At 42.6% G+C, this 20259-nt stretch overlaps 1 protein-coding gene across 1 annotated transcript in view; it reads right to left on the reverse strand.

The window, feature by feature from the left end:
• The window catches only part of PLA2G4A (phospholipase A2 group IVA), a 73187-nt gene that overhangs the window by 33085 nt on the left and 19843 nt on the right, over positions 1 to 20259 (reverse strand). The window contains exons 3-9 of the mRNA XM_075286696.1: positions 18901 to 18982; positions 17551 to 17699; positions 12270 to 12383; positions 11806 to 11843; positions 9379 to 9523; positions 8260 to 8396; positions 3611 to 3833 (exon numbers count right to left, since the gene is read on the reverse strand). Of these exons, the coding sequence (XP_075142797.1) occupies positions 3611 to 3833; positions 8260 to 8396; positions 9379 to 9523; positions 11806 to 11843; positions 12270 to 12383; positions 17551 to 17699; positions 18901 to 18982 (888 nt within the window). The remainder of the gene's footprint in view (positions 1 to 3610; positions 3834 to 8259; positions 8397 to 9378; positions 9524 to 11805; positions 11844 to 12269; positions 12384 to 17550; positions 17700 to 18900; positions 18983 to 20259) is intronic.

Genomic DNA, 20259 nt, shown 5'->3' on the forward strand with positions numbered 1-20259 from the left:
ATTAGGCTGCATTTTCACGGTGGTCGGTTCTTTCCAAAGATGTTCTTCACTGAGACTATAAAATCGATGATCTGTGAAAATGGTTTTATGGGAGGCATACTCTCAACTGGGACATCCCTGCAGATCACCTGTATCAAGACAGCATGGCCCTTGGAAATGCTTACATTGAAATCTACGGGACTACAATAACTACACTCGCCGCTACAGTTTCTATGGCAGCACGGCTCATGGTATCTAAGGGTGCGCCATCAATCATCAATTCTAGAAACCTGATAACCCCAATAAAATGATTTACCCTTCATATCTGTCCATAAAATTGAAATTTAGATTTTAACTGTTATGTTAAGAGAAACACAAACATTTTTCTTGATCTTCATATAAGAGGAAATAGATGACCTTTCTATTTTACAACTACCGTATTTTTCGGACTATAAGACGCACGCAGGTTTTAGAGGAGGAAAATAGGGGAAAAAAATTTTGAAGCAAAAACTGGTAAAATATTTAATGTATGGGAGTTGTAGTTTTGCAACAGCTGCAAGGCCACATTGACAGGTGACCCTGCAGCTGTACGAGGATGCATAGAGTGTTTTTTTTTGCGGGTCCAGAAGTACTTTTTAGTTATACCATTTTGGGGAATATCTATTTCTTAGATCACCTTTTATTGAAAAAAAAAACCGGTGGTTTATGATATATGATTTTCTACTTTTATATATATATTCTAGGGACAGGAGGTGATTTAGAACTTTTATTTATTTCATATTTTTATTATATATTTTTAAAGCTTTTTTTTTTTTTTTTTACTATTTTATCCCCCCCCCCCCCCGGGGCTTGAACCTGCGGTCACTTGATTGCAAGTCCCATAGACGGCAATACAACTGTATTGCCGTCTATGGGACATTCTGTGTATTAGTATTACGGCTGGTCATAGACCCAGCCGCAATACTAATATATAGCAGTGACAGGCCTGGGAGCCTAATTAGGCTCCCGGCTGTCACCCGAACAGGTCGGCTCCTGCGATATCGCCGCGCAGGAGCCGGCCTGCAACTTTACAGGTACAGGGCCGGTGGGGACCGGCCCCGGGGGAGAAGGGGCCGCTGATACTGACCCGGCATCCGCTGTACTAGAGAGGCGGATGCCGGGGAGGGATAGATGCCGGGGCCTGAGACATCGCTGCCCTGCCCTGCATGAAGCCAGCGGCGGGAGGACGGAGGAGCGGAATAGCAGCATCACTCCTCCCGCTGCTGGCTTCATGCAGGGCAGAGGAGCGCAGCGATGTTGCAGGCCCCGGCACCTGTAATGGCGTCTATCACTTGCCGGCTTCCGCCTCTCTATTACAGCGGATGCCAGGCGCCACATTCAGACTATAAGACGCACCCTTCTTTTCCCCCCAAATTTGGGGGGAAAAAAAGTGCGTCTTATAGTCCGAAAAATACGGTAATTAAAAATTGTTCAAATATTATAAGTAGAGATGAGCGAGTATATTTGATCGAATACCTCGCCCACATAGTTCTTGGTGTAAAAAAAAAAATCTAATTTTTACTGCCCCTCCCACCTTCCCTGGTGCTTTTTTAACCCAAGAACTATGCGGCAGAGATACTGTATATACTCGAGTATAAGCCGAGATTTTCAGCACAGTTTTTGTGCTGAAAAAGTGTGCCTCGGCTTATACTCGTGTCAATACGGTAATTGAAAATGTCACATGACTGGTCCGCAGTGAAAGACCTCTGTGGGAGGCCGCTGGAGCAGTGATAGGTGAATGTTGAGGCAGCGCTGCCTCCAGGACTGCCCCAAGATGTCTCCAGAGCATCTTCTCTGCCTTGGAAACATCTTAAGGCAGCCCTGGAGACAGCGCTGCCTCACCGACCACCTATCGGCAGCAGCACTGTTCTAGCAGCCTCCCACAGATGTCTTTTACTGCGGACCAGTGAAATTACCACTGGAGTCAATACGGTAATTGACTCGACCGTATTGACTCACTGTAGCGGACCTCCGCTCCAGTCACAGCCCCCTCCCCCGGCTACAACACACGCTGGGTGACGTGGCCACATTAGCTCAGGCCCGCACCCGGCGTATGTTGATGACGTCTTACTGCGTCTCAGCACAGACGGCGTCATCACGAGCCCTACGCTGAGACGCAGGAGCAGCCGCGGGAGAAGATGAGCAGCAGCGCGAGGTCGGTAAGTATGAGAACTTAATGTTTGTTTGTCCCTGGGCCTGCTCACTGCCGACCCCCGCGTCACCTTATACTATAGGCCACGGAGGCCAGCAGTGAGTAGGCCCGAGCCCCAGCCGCGATCCCACTGCCGCTATTATTATACTCGGGGGTCTTTTGAGACCCCCAAGTATAATAATCGGAGCCCCAGGGATGGTGAGAGAAAATAAACAGTTTTACTCACCTCTCCGGGATCAGATTTTAATCCTGCCCGGCTTCTGGCCTATATGGTAATATCCCAGATGTCACATGGTCTGGGATATTACCATATAGGCCCAAAGCCTGTGGTAGTGGTAATAGCCTGCTACTGCTACCATAAGGCTTTGGGCCTGTATGATAATGCCCCAGACTTCTGGGGTTTTTAACCTGCATCATTTATGTTACTGGTTTTCACTGCGGCTTTCAACCTTTGCAATGCATTCATGAAAGCAGAGGGATACCAACTCAAAAAAAAAAAAAAAAAAAAAAAAATAATGCTGTTCAAAAAACATCCTATGCGACCAGTGCAAAAAAGAACATTTCCCATTCCTTTTAGTACCATGTCTAATTTTGGCCCAAAAAACCACAGTGGTGTTCCAAAACAAAAAATACTAATACTGTGCATGAAACCACTCATTTACTTTTTTTTTTTTTTTTTTTTTTTTAGTTTCTCCCCCCCCCCACACTTACTATTACTATAGCCTTTGCAATCATAAAAACATTTCCTTTACAATGACGTTTGACTTGTCATTACATTTCCTGTTTGCTGAACATGCCATGTATCTATATTTGGAATATGTTAAATACAGTTAGGAAACATTCACAATGACTGGGCAAAATTTCTATTACATCTAACATTGCTCTGCAGCATTAATGCCCAGCAACCGTCCCACAAGGGATATAAACCTGGAATTGCTTGATCCCCTGTACAATATACTTCTAGGAAGGAGGAAAGAACAAGGAAAGGCAGTCAGGGGACTGTAGAACGGCATCTCTCTAGATCATACCCATTTTTCTTATTTGCATTTTTTTTTTTTTTTTTTTTTTTTATGGTAAGACGACAAATGTCACAGATTCGGCAACTGTAAGTTTGGCACCAACATAAGATGCACATAGAATTAAAATAAATAAATAAAAAAAATTAAGGCTTAAAACCATTACTATACGGTTATAAGTCAGTGACACATCACGATGCACCCGGCCATTTTTTGATAAATTCCTGGAAAGTATAAGGTTATATCTATGCATTCCTCAATACGGTTACAGGTTTCTATGTGAATGGTGATCCAACACAGGCAGAACATTCCTTTCCATCTGTTAACAGTAATTTGTGAAAGTATGAATGCTAAATTCCAGGAAAATCTCAATGGTATTAAATAGGAAACGCAGAAAGAGAGGAAAAACAAAGGAAGATCTTACATCTTGGATAAGTGTCTCCCCAATAAGCATGGAAAATACATCAGTGAATGTCACAGGCTGTCCAGCACTCTTCTTTTTCCATAAAGCTTCAACATAGCGTTTGATTTTCTGGGGCGTTAATAAAAGCAGGGGGCTGTAACTGACATTGTGCATGAGCTCTTTATTGATTTCCTTTGGACCCTTCCTTGGAAATTCAGGATTAGAGTAAAGTGTTGACATGTACCTGTAATACAATGTGGTGGACAAGGTGTAAAACATGTGTAACACAACATTTTTACGCAACTTACAGAGGGAATCTACGTAAAAGGACTATATGTTAGAAATCTAAAAAATCTTTCCTTTCCAGTTTTGTTCATTGCAACACAGCCTCATGTTACAGTAAATAAGGCGAGGATACAATACCATAACCTTTTGACCAGTGATGAGGTTTCTGGAAAAAAAAACAGTACAAAAGCACCAAAGGAACAATATGTTCACATCTATATCAAGGATCCTATAATATGTAAATGTATTTCTCAAGCAGTAATAGAATATACACGCTCCTCAACAGTGGAACTGTAACACCATGATAAAAAAACAACAACATATGTTTGGAATTATGGAAATTACAGGATTGATAGACATGTTAATGATATGCAAATGATAAAAATGGAAACAAAACATTTATTCAGTAAAGAGTATGAGGTCCACACACAGGAATACATGTACTTACACACCTTGCAATGCTATCAATTATTATTGGTTGTCTGAGGAATGTTATACCATACTGAATACACTTGGGCATGCCAATGATTGGTTCTTGGTAGCTCCTTAAGAAATTGCCAACCAATAGAGTCCCAGATGTGCTTGTAGGGAGACACGTCCTGAGACTCTACATGCCACTGTAGCACAATTAGCCACGTAGGCTACACTACTGCTTCAGGTACACTACACTATGAAGCTGTTTGTGTACCTGAAATTAAGTCTAGAGCAACCCGGATTCCATATTACACCAACCCAGACAATAATCCCGAAAGTTGTGCCCATGTGAAGTTTCCTAGTGAAGGCCTCTTTATGGTTTTGTCCAAGTGGTTTCCAGACCAATCACTGGCTATCATTTCTTCACAGACCAAAGGGACTCACTGCCATCTTGTTATGCACCACAATAGCTTTGGGTGCAGTGGCGTGAGGTCAATGGCACACCTGTAACTAGACATCTGCCTCATAGCCTAATATTGTGCAAATGGCTTCCAATGGTTTATGTCACGATATTCTGTCGCCCTAGGCTTGGGACGTGACGTCCAATTTCACTTGCATTATGGAACTGCTCATTACTCGCATTATTCTAATTAGACGGTCCATCCATACAGATGTTCATTTCTGCACATCTCCTGCTACATCTCAGCTAGTCATAGTTCTCCCAAACTTAGGGACATGCAACTTTGAGCAATGCTGACATCTTGGCCTAGAAGTGTAGCGATCTTACAGCTGGAAGCTTTATACAGGAAATATGGAAGAAGTAGCAGTGATCCTTTATAAATGAATAGGAGCAAAGCTGCAATCCTCCAGTGTACAGCTCTGTAATGTAGGTGCCGGTCTGATTTAATTTACTTGAACAGGAGCAGAGCTGCTTCCAGCTGTATACCCTGTACACTGCTTCCGGCATCCAGATCAGATGATAAGTGGGGGGTATGTTTGATCTAAAAATATGGGGTCTTTGTAAATAACAATTCTGGAGCGTCTCTTCTTCAAACTGCTGTTCTGTTCTCTTCTGTTACTCCTTCTGGAAATGTAAAGTAACAACTGGGTGTTACCATTCCCCTTGTGAAATAAAATATAAAAAACAAAAAAAACTTTGCAAGTCTTCAGTAGGTGATACCTTTTTTAATGGCTAACTCATAATGATGACAGAATATGACGTTTCGAAGCTTTCCTCTGAGCTTCTTCTTCAGATATAACTAAAAAACACTTTCTAGAGGCTGTGAAATAGGCATATCCCTACCCATTCTAGCACTTTGCAGCCCTGACACTGTGTAGCCATTAAATAATGGAATGGTAATATCAAGCTGCCATTCATTTCCAGAAGGGATAACACAGAAGTTTTCCACATTAACAGACTTGAGAATTTTATTTTATGCAAACATCTACTAAAACAATCATGTTAGGAGAGCTGACCGGTCCTGCTTAACAAGTGTTGAGGGTTTTCTTGAGGATTACTTTAATTCTGACTGTAAAAACAGAGTATACATCACTACCCTTTCCCCCCCCAAAAAAATTGGTATTGACAGAAGCCTTTGCAAACATACAATTTGTCAGTTGCTTATCTGAATCATTACATGACAGATCCAATGTAACATGATGGCTTCTGCTATAAAGTAAAGCTATGTGGAAGATGTCAAGAATGACAAAGAAAATCTGTCAACAGAAGCCAGCATGTTCAGGAGACCCTAACCTCTGTTCTCCCCTAGTGAAAAATGTGACTCTGTTGTTGAGTTATCAACTTTTAATTCAATATGCAAATGAGCTCTTGGCTTACCAAGAACAGTGCAATTTAGCAGCTTCAAGATGTATACAGTTACTGAAATTTACTAAAAAAAAATACTAGTCAATATGTTAAAGAGACATGATGTCATTTACAGATAGTCTGTTATCTTTATATTATTTTTGTTCATATTTTGTAATTTAGAAATTACATTTGTAAAATTTCAAATTTTCAAAAATAAAAAATGTTAATAAACACGTTAGTAGAGACAAGCAAGAGAAAGTAAAACTGGATGCCACCAGTTTGGTCATTGACTAGATGTGACATTTTTCAAAGTGAACAAAATTGTACATTTTCAGCTAAATTTGTCTAACAGTCTTAGCAAGCTAAAGGATTGGTAATACACCCACATATTGCTTTGATTTTATATTCGATTGGCTGGAGCTAGGACATATATAAAGTATTAATAAGCCATTTTTTCTGCCACTGTTCAAATACTTTGTAGTATAATAGTTGTAATTCATTAAGACATGATCCTGAAACATCCTGGTTTAAGCAGTATAATACATACAGTAATATGACAATAGATGTAATTGTATCATCAAAAGTATTTTGTCTAAGTCATTAAATACACGTGTGTGTAAACATTATATATATATATATATATATATATATATATATATATATACATACATACATACATACATACATACATACACACACATACACACATACACACACACACACACACACACTACATAATTATTCTGTTAAACAGGTTTTCCAGCATTAAATAGAAAGCCCAGGGGTGTCAGCAGATTGTAAAAACACTGTTTGGGTAGTGAGCCTCCGTTCCTGGATCGGAAATGTTCGGATTCCAATCGGCAATCGAGTAAGTTTCACAATCGCGATTGGAATTCCGATCCCGATCATTTTGGGCGGGATCGAGATCGCAGGTTATTTCCCACAATGCTTGGCTACTGGCTAATCATTGTGGGAAAAGCCTAGCACCCATAGGAATGAATGGATGCGGCCGCTTAACCCCCTGCATGCCAGCTGCGTCCATTCATTCCTATGGATTTACCGCAGCCTGCCACTCTCCTGCTTCATCCCTGTTTTACCGTATACTCAGCTGAAGCAGAAGAGTGGCAGGCTGCGGTAAATCACTGTGTGCTGTGCTGCTGTGAGGACGACGAGGCAAGTTCGCAAGTAGATAGATACTACTGTACATTGACTTCTACTATCTACTAGACAAGTCAATGTACAGTAGTATCTACTCACGAACTTCGCTCAACTTACCTGCACAGAAGTACTGCCGCTGCCCTCTTCTGGTCCGGGACTCTCTCCTTCACATACCTTCAGAGCGCCCTGCGCCCCCCTCCCCCCAGTCTCCCAAGATGCTGAGAGATGCTGGGAGAAGGCAGCGCTTGTGGCTTAGAAGAGTGCGTGTGGGTTCTGGGAGGGGAGATGTGAGTGCATCACTTACGTCTCCCCGCCCACACTGTCCTAAGCCACAACAAGCCCCGCCTACTCCTAGCATCTCTAACACTAGGCTAGGGGGGTGGCGGCTTTCTGAAGGCCTGTGAAGGAGAGACCAAAACCAGACCAGACCTAGAAGAACTGGGAGAGGCAGGGGGTCTGTGCAGGTAGGCGGACACCAGGGAGGATTTTTTTTAATCACTACACAGTGTGGAGTCCAAAAATTTAAACAATTTTTGCACTCCATGCTGTGTAGTGAATAGGATCATTTTTAAAATCCGATCTTCGATTATTAAAAAAATCCCATTGACTTGGGATTGGAATTGAATGGAAAATGATCGGAACTCGGATTTTAAAAACGATCCTGAAATTTCAAGATCGGCTCAACCCTACCAGCCAGGCCAGAAGTGCCTAGGCTCAATATGGTCAATCAGTGGCCTCAGGAGTCACTAGTTCAGTATCGGTGATGTCACTACTAATGTGTCAACAGTACTGCACATGTGACTGATAAGGCAAGTGAATGGGGCAGTCCCAGGATCAGAGAGAACAGGGGTCGCACCACACATATGGTGGGTTGGGAGTAAGAGAGTACAACTTTTTTAAACTGTTCTTTAATTATACACCACCCCTGAATGTTTCTTTTATGCTGGATTATTATTATTATTATATTAATATTGAACCATAAAATATTCTAAAAAGAAGCCATTACCAGGTTGATCCAGATAAACCAGCAATATATGTAACACAGTCCAGAACACCGGATTCAAATAAAGCTTTCATCACTCCAGAAAAGCCAACCATGGCACGGAATCCGCCTCCAGAGCCAAGAACTGCAATTACCGGTACCTAGTAAAGAGGAAATAGTAGAATGATCTGTACTAGCAATAAAAAGAAGGCTTGTAAATGTTTTCATAAGGGATTATTTTATAATCCAAGATATTACTATCGGTCAAGCTGTCTCATGCCATTACAAAGATATCTGACGTGATCAACTACGTGTAGCCACGTCTAACCATCCTGATATAGACTCTGAGGTTCTGCCCACACTAAGTTCGGCAGACAGCATTAAAGAGTCATATAAAGTGTAACCTAACAAAGTATACTATGGTGTGAACTCGACTTCTTTAACAGATTTCAATGGCTTTTGTGGTTTTCTGTCACAGAATATCGCAGAGTAGCAGGTTATCAAAGTAGAATTAAAAAAAAAATATAAAAATAAAATTCTGGATTTTCAATTGATGACAATCTTCTGCAACCAGAACTCAGAAGAGTGTTGTGGCCTCTTTACACAAAAGCTAACCATAATATAGTGGCTGTTCTTTGTACCCATGTTAAACTTTTCTAAATTTGTATGCATACCAGTCAAATTCATGCTAAAAAGACATTATTTTAATACACATTTCTAGAATAAAATTCATATCAGAAAGGGGCAGCATGGTGCCTCAGTGGTTAGCACTGTAGTCTTACAGCGCTGGAGTCCTGGGTTCAAATCCTGCCAAGAACAACATCTGCAAGGAGTTTGGATGTTCTCCCAGTTTGTGTGGATTTCCTCCCATACTCCAAAGATGTACTGATAGGAAAAATGTACATTGTGAGCCCTATATGGGTATGGGGCTCACAATCTACAATTTAAAAAAAATTAAAATCAGAAAATTAGTGCACAGTCTAAGAAGGAAAATAAACACTACCAAACAATAGAGAAAAAGTGTATACTCTTATTTGTCGATACACATTGTTAAAACACTTATTTAAATGTGAGTGTATGTTTTTGGCATATTTGGAAAGTTTACATATATATTACTATAGTGGACCAATTAGGACAACCTACATCTTTTGAAGTGGTATACAAATCTTTACTCTGTTCAGGACCCAACAGTTTCTTTATGCCATTGATAACTATGTGTTTTCGTTTCTGCCGGAAAAATTTTTCTTGATCGCACAGAGCCATGCTAAACCTCAGATCAGTGGACGAACTGTATCCAAAATAAAAATAATAATAATTAAATACAATTTTGTTATTTAAAGTTTAAAACCTGCATGAATAAGGTAGTGAAGCCTACAAGCATAAAGAATTGTCCTTTCAAGTTTGGTAATTATGAGTGAAGGAGTTATTAATACTGAAACGCTTGATATCTAGACAACAAGGGACATTCTCTATATCTAGAGGAAAACTCTTCGCCATCATTACCGATGGGGGATTCTCTATTTTAAAGGGATTCTACCACTAAAACACATTTTTTTCTAGTTAACACGTCGGAATAGCCTTTAGAAAGGCTATTCGTCTCCTACCTTTGGATGGGCTCTCCGCCGCGCCGTTCGTTCAAAATACCGGTTTGTACCAGTATGCTAATGAGTTCTCTCGCAGCGATGGGGGCGTCCCCCATCGCAGGAGCAGCGATGGGGGCGTCCCCATTGCAGCTCGAAAACCGACCGCAGCGCCGCCTCTATGGTCTTCTGTATCCTCCCCTTGCTTCTTCAGCGTCCTGTCGGGGGCCTGCGCAGTACGCTCTGTTCGGCGAAGATTGCCGAACGCACTGCGCATGCGCGAAATTGCGGTTCCAGCCATAGTGCGGATACTGCAATTTCGCGCATGCGCAGTACGTTCGGCAATCTTCGCCGAACAGAGCGTACTGCGCAGGCCTCCGACAGGACGCTGAAGAAGCAAGGGGAGGATACAGAAGACCATAGAGGCGGCGCTGCGGTCGGTTTTCGAGCTGCAATGGGGACGCCCCCATCGCTGCTCCTGCGATGGGGGACGCCCCCATCGCTGCGAGAGAACTCATTAGCATACCGGTACAAACCGGTATTTTGAACGAACGGCGCGGCAGAGAGCCCATCCAAAGGTAGGAGACGAATAGCCTTTCTAAAGGCTATTCCGACGTGTTAACTAGAAAAAAAAATGTGTTTTAGTGGTAGAATCCCTTTAAGAGTAATAAAGCTATAGAATTCATTGCCACAGATGGTCGATTTGAGTTACACATCTGAGTGCTCTTATCATATAATACAATACTGTAGGATTACAAGTTGGACAAGATGGACCTGTACCTTTTTTCAACTATAATGTTACTCTGTTACAAATTACTGAGTTTAACAAAAAAGTACAAACGAGTGAGAAAATATTTTGAAGATATTGTATCTCAAAAGTTAAAGGGATTCTACCATTAAAGACCTTTTTTCTGTGGATAACATGTCGGAATAGCCTTTAGAAAGGCTATTCGTCTCTTACCTTTAGATGGGATCTCCGCCGCGCTGTTCCTTAGTAATACCGGTTTTTAACGGTATGTAAATTAGTTCTCTGACAGCGATGGGGGCGGGCCCCAGCACTGAAAATACGATGAGGGCGTCCCCACTGCTGCTTGAGAACAGGATCCTGCACCACCTCTATCTTCTGCTGGATCCTCCCCTTCTTTCTTCGGCTGCGTCACCTCTGTCAACTCTGACACTAGTAGAGCCGACTGCACATGCGCGCAATTTCGGCCTCGGAACTATGGCCGCGCATGCGCAGTTGGCTCTACTAGTGTCAGAGCTGACGCCGATGAAGAAAGAAGGGGAGGATCTAGCAGAAGATAGAGGCGGTGCAGGATCCTGTTCTCGAGCAGCAGTGGGGACGCCCTCATCGCATTTTCAGCGCTGGGGCCCGAAAATTTACATACCGGTAAAAACCGGTATTTCCAAGGAGCGGTGCAGCGGAGATCCCATCTAAAGGTAAGAGACGAATAGCCTTTCTAAAGGTTTTTAATGGTAGAATCCCTTTAAAGGGGTATTCCCATCTCCAGGATCAAATTCACACTTGTGGCATAAACTGTTGGAAGTGTTTAACCCAATACGTTGCTTTAGCTATTGCACTCTTTGCCAAATAGCGCTCATTATGTCTCCTCCTGCAGAGTCCCTGTTCCTGCTCACACATATTTTCTTTTCTCTCTCTGTAGGTTTTTCAGCCCTAGAACAGTTTCTTTAGCATTGCCGCTTATGTTTATATATATAAATCCACAATTTAGAATCAAGTACAGAGCACACTGCTGAACTGGGCTGAAAACCAGGAAGAGGAGGGGAGAAGAGACAGAATGGCAGATGAAACCCTGAGATGAGAAAACCCCTTTAAGAAAAGGCAAAAGGTAAAGAAAAAATTGCTCAAAAGATAGCATGCCTGTATGACAAAACATGAAATTAATTTTAGAATTACATATAATACTAATTATAAACTATAACTATAAAAAGTTCTAAAATTATATGAATATAATTTCATGGTACATACCATTCTTCTAGTGAGAATCCTAGGAAAACCGTTGTAACCTAAGAGAAGATAGAACTGTATAAACCACATAAAATGATCAAATCATTAATATTACAATGTTACTATTTGCATATGATCATGCAAAAGCAAAATGTACATTATAAATGCAAACGTTTATGGAGCAGTCTACAGCTAGGTTCACATCTGCATCAGAGTCTCTGCCACAGTAACCTCTGAAAATTGGAGGATTGAGGACTCATCTCTCAGCCGGTTTCAGTCCATGGGGTCAGTGGGTAGCCACAGTTTTAGTAGACAGACTCTCAGACAGCCACAGGTGTGACCCTAGGGCAGGTGTGACCCTAGCCTCAATTTGCATCTGTCACTATCCACTCTAATATTAAAAATAAGACCGAAGCTTTTCCCCGTCCTGTTAATATTTTTAAAGGAAGATAAAGTCCTGCACATTTTTATATCATGTTTGTTACCTTATTAAAGATGAAGGGAACTTCCTTTTTCTCTCCAGGCTTCAGTGATGTGATATTGAAAGTTGTAGAGCCCAAAGTCTCATCCATCACATAATTGGCATCCATTAAGGTCACCTATGAAACAATTTGGTCTTCATGTATCAAAACTTCCACAACATGTACATGTGAGAAGAAAGAAGAAAAGGTAAAAGAAAAGGTTAAGAAAATAAATAGTGCAAATGGTTTATCATTAGAGATGAGCAAATACCGTTCGATGGAACAGGTATTCGATCGAATATCAGTCCGTTCGAGGTATTCGTTCCCAATTGAATACCAGGCGGCATACGCAGTAAAAATTCGTATCCCCTCCCACCTTCCCTTGCGTGTTTTTTGCACCAATAACTGTGCAGGGGAGGTGGGACAGGAACTACAACAATGGAGGCATTGAAAAAAAATTGAAAAAACCCATTGGCTGCCGAAAACATGTGACCTCCCATTTATAAGAATGGCTGCCGCCATATTCGCCAGATTTGCGGTCAGAGATAGGGAGAGAAACATATCTGCTGAGGGCTAGATAGGCATTAGCTTCAGATAGGCAGGGAAAAACTGAAGAACAATAACAGCTCTTCTCAGAGCTATACACTGCAGGGAGAGGAGTCCAGCTTTCCACGGATGGTGGAAAACAGGGATACAGAACAGTTACTTGTTGCTATATACCTGCAAACCAGCTTTTGTTAGGGGTGTCCCCCCAAAAAATAGCAGGAATCCACAGCAGTTACTTCTTGCTATATACGTTCCAATCAGCTTTTATTAGGGGTGTCCTCCCCAAAAATAGCAGGAATCCACATCGCTATCAAATTGACCCCAGCTACCTGCTGGAAACGCTGCAGCACTGGCGTGAGGAGAGGTCAGCAGGTCGTGCTGAAGCTCATCAACTTGGGGGACAGACAGCACACTGCCTCTGAGGTGAGGGATGCCCTCCTCGATGAGACGTCAACATGGTTTTCGCCGCTGCACCTGGGCGCAGGCATGGTCGTGTGTGATAACGGCCGGAACCTGGTAGCGGCTCTGGAGCTTGCCAACCTCCAACACGTTCCATGCCTGGCCCACGTGTTCAATTTAGTGGTGCAACGGTTTTTAAAAATGTACCCCAATTTACCCGAGCTACTGGTGAAAGTGCAGCGCTTGTGCGCCCACTTTCGCAAGTCTAAAGTAGCTGCTGCTAGCCTCCGAAGATTCCAGCAATGGTCTCCATCTGCCAGAACACCGGCTGATGTGCGACTTCCACACACACTGGAACTCGACATACCACATGTTGAGTAGAGTGTGTGAGCAGCAGAGACCCTTGATGGAGTACCATCTCCAAAACCCAAGGGTTCCTCAGAGTCAGCTCCTGCAGTTTCTGCACCATGAGTGGCCATGGATTGCAGATTTATGCGAGATCTTGCGTGTCTTTGAGGAGTCAACCGTGAGGGTCAGCTGTGACGACGCACTCATGAGTGTCACAATCCCGCTCCTGTGTGTGATGTGAGAATCCCTCATCGCCATCAGGGATAACGCATTGTACGCTGAGGAGTCGAGCATAGGAGCAGAACCATCCCAGCAGGATAGTCAGGGCACACTCCTGTCTGCTTCACAGCGTATATTGAGGGAGGAAGAGGAGGAGTATGATGAAGTGGCAGATCTCATTGTCACACAGGAGGCTAGCGGGGAAGTTCAGTGCGTCCCATTGCTGCAGCACAGATGGGGCGAAATGGAGGAGGAGGAGGAAATGGAGAGTGACCATTCCGGTGGGGGCAGCCAAGTCATGCCAAGTAACACTCTGGCACACATGGCTGAATACACGTTGGAGTGCTTTTCAACTGACAAACGCATTGTCAAAATCCTGGAGAGCAACGACTACTGGATTTTTGCAATCCTCGACCCCCGGTATAAAAATAATGTTTGTAATTTTATTCCGGTAGAGGGTAGGGCCAGTCGCATGAGTCATTGCCACAAGCAACTGGTGCAGAATATGATGGAGATGTTTCCATCAACTCTCGTTGGCGGCACACAAGACAGTTCCTCCAACAGGTGAACAACTTCCATCCGGTCCACACCCGGCAGGGGCACACTCTCCAAGGTCTGGGACACGTTAATGGCACCCACTAGCCAAACTACCACCACTGAGGGGCCTAGTGTCACCAGGAGGTAGAAGTATAGGCGCATGTTGCAGGAGTACCTGTCCGACCCCAGCCCTGTCCTCTCCGATCCCTCTGTGCCCTATACTTATTGGGTCTCCAAGTTGGATTTGTGGCTGGAACTTGCGCTGTACGCATTGGAGGTCTTTCCTGCCCTGCCGCCAGCGTGCTTTCGAAAAGGGTCTTTAGCGCAGCCAGTGGCATAATTACGGATAAGTGCAGCTGGCTGTCAGAGCTGACCGGCTGACACTGATCAAAATTAAAAAGCCACTAGATAGACCCATCATTTTCATGTCCACCTGTGTCAAGCACCCCGACATGAAGTTTCATGTGTGTGCTCAATCTCTACAATTCCTCCTCCTCCTCCTGCACCATCAGCGTTGCACAATTCTGTTCCTACTAGGCTCAATCCACCCTGATTTCCCCCCAACTCTGCTGGTTAGAGTCTCAATCCACCCTGATTGCCCCCAACTCTGCTGGTTAGAGTGTCAATCCACCCTCATTCCCCCAAACTTTGCTGGTTAGAGGCTCAACTCACTCCAAGGGCCAAAAACACTGCCGCTGCAAGGCTCTACTCACTGCAAGTGCCAAAAACACAGCTTTTTAAAGACTCTACTCACTCCAAGGGCCAAAAACTCTGATGGTGCAAGGCTCTACTCACTCTGAGGGCCTAAAACTCTACTGGTAAGAGGCTGAAGTCACCTCAAGGGCCTCAATCTATGCTGGTAGCTCAGCTTAAGGGCCTCTAACTTAATTTGGAAGGGCTCACATTAAGGGCCAGAAAAAGTGAATTTTGGAAGGTCTTACCACATCACACACACATCCACAATGACAGTTCAGGGTGGGTAATGTTGGATTTCCCATTGTCTATTCCATCTGTGGTTGTCATGGGCAACGTGATTTAAAGGGGTGCTTGTTAATGTTTCTTTAGCTTGAATTTGGGTTTCTGTCCATCCAATTGGGTAAGAAAGAAGGTTTCCAGGTATTTTCCCACTTTGATAGAGGTTTTTTGAGTGTGGAAAGTGTGTAGTTGATAGGCTGTGATGGTGGGGTAAAACCGTGACTTGGGCTTATTAGATGCCCCCATACATGCTTCCCCTGCTGTCCCAGTTGCATTGCAGAGGTGTTGGCATCATTTCCTGGGGTGTCATAGTGGACTTGGTGATCCTCCTGAGTCGAATGGTGGGTTCTCCTGAAACGAAGCATTTTCCCCATAGACTATAATAGGGTTCGATATTCGATCAAATAGTCGAATATTGAGCGGCTATTTGAAACGAATAACGAATATTTTATTGTTCACTCATCTCTATTTATCATCTCTTCTATTTACAGGGATTATGTCATGAAGAGTGCCTGGAACCCATAGTACTCAGTTGTTACTACTGGAAGAGGCTTCACTGAGCCATCATTTCATCATGAAGTTTATTGTTATTGTACATGTCAATCATCTAAATACACTTGTGACCATGTAAGAGACAGAAAGGCTAAGACCATCAGAGTAGAAGCCTCTTACTTAGCTACTTTACCTTCTGGATTATTTAAAGGAACCCTCCTCAGTGATGTCTATGGTCCTGGCACAAACACCGTGCCACCTGTTATGTCCGCCCAACCAAAGGGGGAAACAGGGTAGGACAAAGAAGCATGCATTCAACTCGCAGGTCACAGTTTTCACCAGGCACTTTACTGCAGTTAAAGGCACTTCACAGGACACAGTTAACCATCTTCTCAAAAAACATTTGGAGTTTTAAACAAAAGAAAGCACGAACCAATGTCCCTGCTCGTACAGCGGCAGCACTCAGCTCTTCTGGGTCTCACTCTTCCATGCTCATACTGTGCTTTCGTTTCACTACCTTTTGTGTAAATCCCAGGGTTCAAACCCCAGACTGACACGTCAGATACCGCAGATAGGCAGTTAAAACAGATGTACACAAATCCTGGACAGGACTGACTGAGATCTCCAAAAAGTGTGTGAAAAGTTCCTTTTAAAAGGGAGATTTTCCAGCCCATGGTACATAAGGCCACAGTGTGAGAAGGATGTACCTTAGGACCCGAGAATGGAACCGCCTGCTAAACAGCCAAAAGAAGAAATGTAGTTTTACGCTTTCGGGGGAATAATTGTACTTGCATCTATCCAGAAAATTCCAAAGAGGAAAGTTGGGCCATGAGTCAGCAGGAGAGTCATCACATTTACATTAGAAAGAGAAGTAAATGTTCAGTGGACACTTTATGCTCAGAACAAAACTGCACATTATCCTATGCTGAGCGGGAGTCAGTCACATTGTAAAAGGGGGTGGCTTACACCCCCACACATGTATCTTCTACTATAGGCACAGACCTTTACAAAACAGAGCTGAAAATAGAGAATTTGTGTGAGCATGAGATAGATGCTTTCACATACAAAGGCTTGTACAAAAATAATATTTTAGTTTTCATCTTGGCCACGTCTGGCTGTTTAAAAAAGCTGAAATTGGTGCAGAGAGGTTATATATCACACCATTAAATACAGCACGTCTCACTATCATACATAACAGTAGCAATGCAAGACATTTTCGGCAAGTTTTACAGATAGCTGTGTGTCCCAGAGGAGAGACACACAGCTACTGAATATTTAGAGCATCTCTCATTGGAACGCCCTTAATAAGAAAATAACTAACCCAAATGTGAACAGAGCTTTACAGACTATATACTTAGCTTTGTGCTTGAAGAAAAGAAATCGATTTAAAATATAACAAAAACAGTATAAGATAAATGAGATATAACATGTAGGCTAGAGTCAAGGTAATTATAACATAAAACAGACCCAAATCAATAGACTCACAAATTAATCACAGACTCATCAAACCAAATTGCAAGATATCTGATCCCCCAAGTTAATATGAATCAGATTTTCAATATGACAAACAGATCTGCAGGTGCCAGATGCAATATCCAGATCCTGTTTTAAAATATACTAGGTAGGGTTTCCATTAGTTAGTTCTGGAATTGACAGCTCCTACCAACACCAACTCTTTCAGAGGTTTAATGGTTGCATGCAGAAACATGCAGGTTCCATACAAGAGTAGCTGAGCCATGTGCAACCTTTTAAAGTGGAATTATCTGTTAAGACAGAACATTTTCCATACCTCCAAAACATTGTCCTGGTTTGGATCCAAAATAAATTCAAAAGACTCGTCCCAAACGGGATTAATGTCATTGTTTAGATGTTTGGTTCTCTTTCTGCCATCTGGAGCTAACGCAATATAAAGTTCCACATAAGGATCAGGTGTGTCAACTGTAAGATAAAAGAATAAAGATCAAAGTATTTCTGTATGTGCATTAAGTGTAGCTGTATATTCTTAGGCTTACTTTACACTAGTGTTTGTACATAAGTAAAAGTATGGAGGTCATGGACACCCCATCATTTGCAAAAAAAAATGGTTACAACTATCTCAGTTTAATAAGTTGACTCTGGATCCCCTAGGTACACCGGGGTATAAGAGGTAGCTCCCGCCATAGGGCCCAGGCCATTAGGGGGCCTGGCGGTAGCCGCTACAGATTTTTTTTTTAATAAACAGTTACCTGATGGAGTTAACTATTTACATATTAATCCTTGATTGTGCTCACGGCTGCCAGCGCTTCCCCTTTTGCGGAGGTGGCTGTGAGCAGAAGCCAGGATCATTAAACAAGGTCACTGGCCTGCGAACCCCACAAACACTGCCATGATTATACTTGAGGGTCCCCCCTCTCCCACGTATAATGATCGGAGGGCTAGGAGAGGTGAAGGAACATAAACAGCACTGTTACTTACCTCTACTGGCTCTGGAACGCTTCAGGCCTACATAGTATCGTCACAGACCTCACATGTACCGCACTCCCCACTGTTGTTGGCCATCTTCAATGATTGAAGATACATCACTTGAGCTGGGCTTGCGTTGTGATGCATAAGGACGCAAATCTAACTCAAGTGAGGTTTCTTCCATCATTGAAGATGGCCGACATCAGCGGGGAGAGAGGAGCCCAGGAGAGGTAAGTAACAGTGTTTTCTAGGTTTGTATCTTCCCCTGGGTTGTCAATCATTATACTCTGGGTTCTGAAATTATACCCCGGTATACCCAGGGGAGCCAGAGTCTGGGTATATTCCAGAGTAGTATAATTGTTCATGGGCAGTCCACAATGGGGCATAATACTTTGTGCAGGGGCCACTATGGGGCATAATACTGTCAAATGTTCGCCTTTGGGCCCTTCCTTTCCAAGTTACGCAACTATCTGGATCCTTCTTTTTATTTGTTTATGCAGTCTGGATCGATTGCATAAAAAGATAAAAAAAGTTCAAAAAGAAAAAAAAAATTGATGATGATTAAGTGTTTAGATAGACATACTACTGTAAAACAAATGTAAAAATCATAAGAGCTTTATGTCAAGCAGCAGTGTCCATGGTGAATGTTGATAGGAGCGGTATTTATTGGAGGCACAAGTACATAAACCTTACTTACGCATATCACCAAAGGTTCCTTTGGTAACATTAGTGGCTCTCAGGACATTTACTGTAAATCTGTGTGAATATTGATGTTCAACCTGTGGGGGAAGAGAATTGTTAAAACATCAGATTCGATAAATTACAAGACATATAGTTGTTCTTTTACCAATGTCCTTCTACAGTATGTTATTATATATTATTTGCATTCTCTATAAAATAAGAATTCTCTTAGAACTCTACATCATATCACTGCTCAGTTAATCCTCCTGGAAGTAAACAAAAACAGCTTGGTGCCTTGTCAAGTGGGCATATTCTTAGAAACTCTGATACTGTACAACCAGTGCAGACCATCTTAGGAAACATCCCTCCGACGAAAGGATTGGAATATTCCTCTAGAGGACTATCAGAGGAAAAGAAAAACGCAAAGGACCAGATTTACCAAACATGTCTAAAGTTTAGCCACACAAATTATCTTAGACAGTCCTAAACTTTGCTACTGGTCAACCAGAAGGTGCCTGCCTACTATCATACGCAGAACCTCCAACGCAGCTCACCTGAACAGTGGCCAAGACAGCCAGCGCCCAAAGATGACATTACTGATAGACGATTTATACTACCTTCTAGATGCTTAGGATATTTACATTTGTCCTTCCGTAATTTTTCAGCTTCACTCAACGTAAATCTAGATGAGTAAATGAAGTGACCAGCTTTTTTTGTTCATATAATATTTTTCTGCTACTCACATCATGTCTAATTTTTGTATTTTCAGCCACCTAGTGGTTGTGTTGTGAACTATAGACAGTGTGAACCTAGAGTACCAAGGCCGTAAGTGTCAGATTATAGAAAGCTCTGCGTTCATCCATCTATTCTTATTCTTATGGTAGAGTTGGAAGGGACCTCAAGGGCCATCGGGTCCAACCCCCTGCGAGTGCAGGTTTTCCTAAATCATCCCAGCATATGTTTATCCAGTTTCCGTTTGAAGATTTCCATTGATGGAGCGCCCACCACCTCCCGTGGCAGCCTATTCCACTCTCTCACTACCCTCACTGTCAGAAAGTTTTTCCTAATGTCTAATCTGTATCTCTTTCCCTTTAGTTTCATCCCATTGCTTCTTGTACTTCCTTGTGCTAATGAGAATAGGGTAGATCCCTCTGCACTGTGACTACCTTTCAGATATTTGTAGACTGCTATTAAATCTCCCCTCAGCCTTCTCTTCTGCAAACTAAACAATCCCAATTCTTTTAGCCGCTCCTCATAGGACATGGTTTGCAGACCTTCCACCATTTTGGTTGCTCTTCTCTGGACTTGCTCCAATATATCAATGTCTTTCTTGAATTGAGGCGCCCAGAACTGTACACAGTATTCCAGGTGTGGT

This window comes from Leptodactylus fuscus, chromosome 9, assembly GCF_031893055.1.
Source record: "Leptodactylus fuscus isolate aLepFus1 chromosome 9, aLepFus1.hap2, whole genome shotgun sequence".
Lineage (NCBI taxonomy): Eukaryota > Metazoa > Chordata > Amphibia > Anura > Leptodactylidae > Leptodactylus > Leptodactylus fuscus.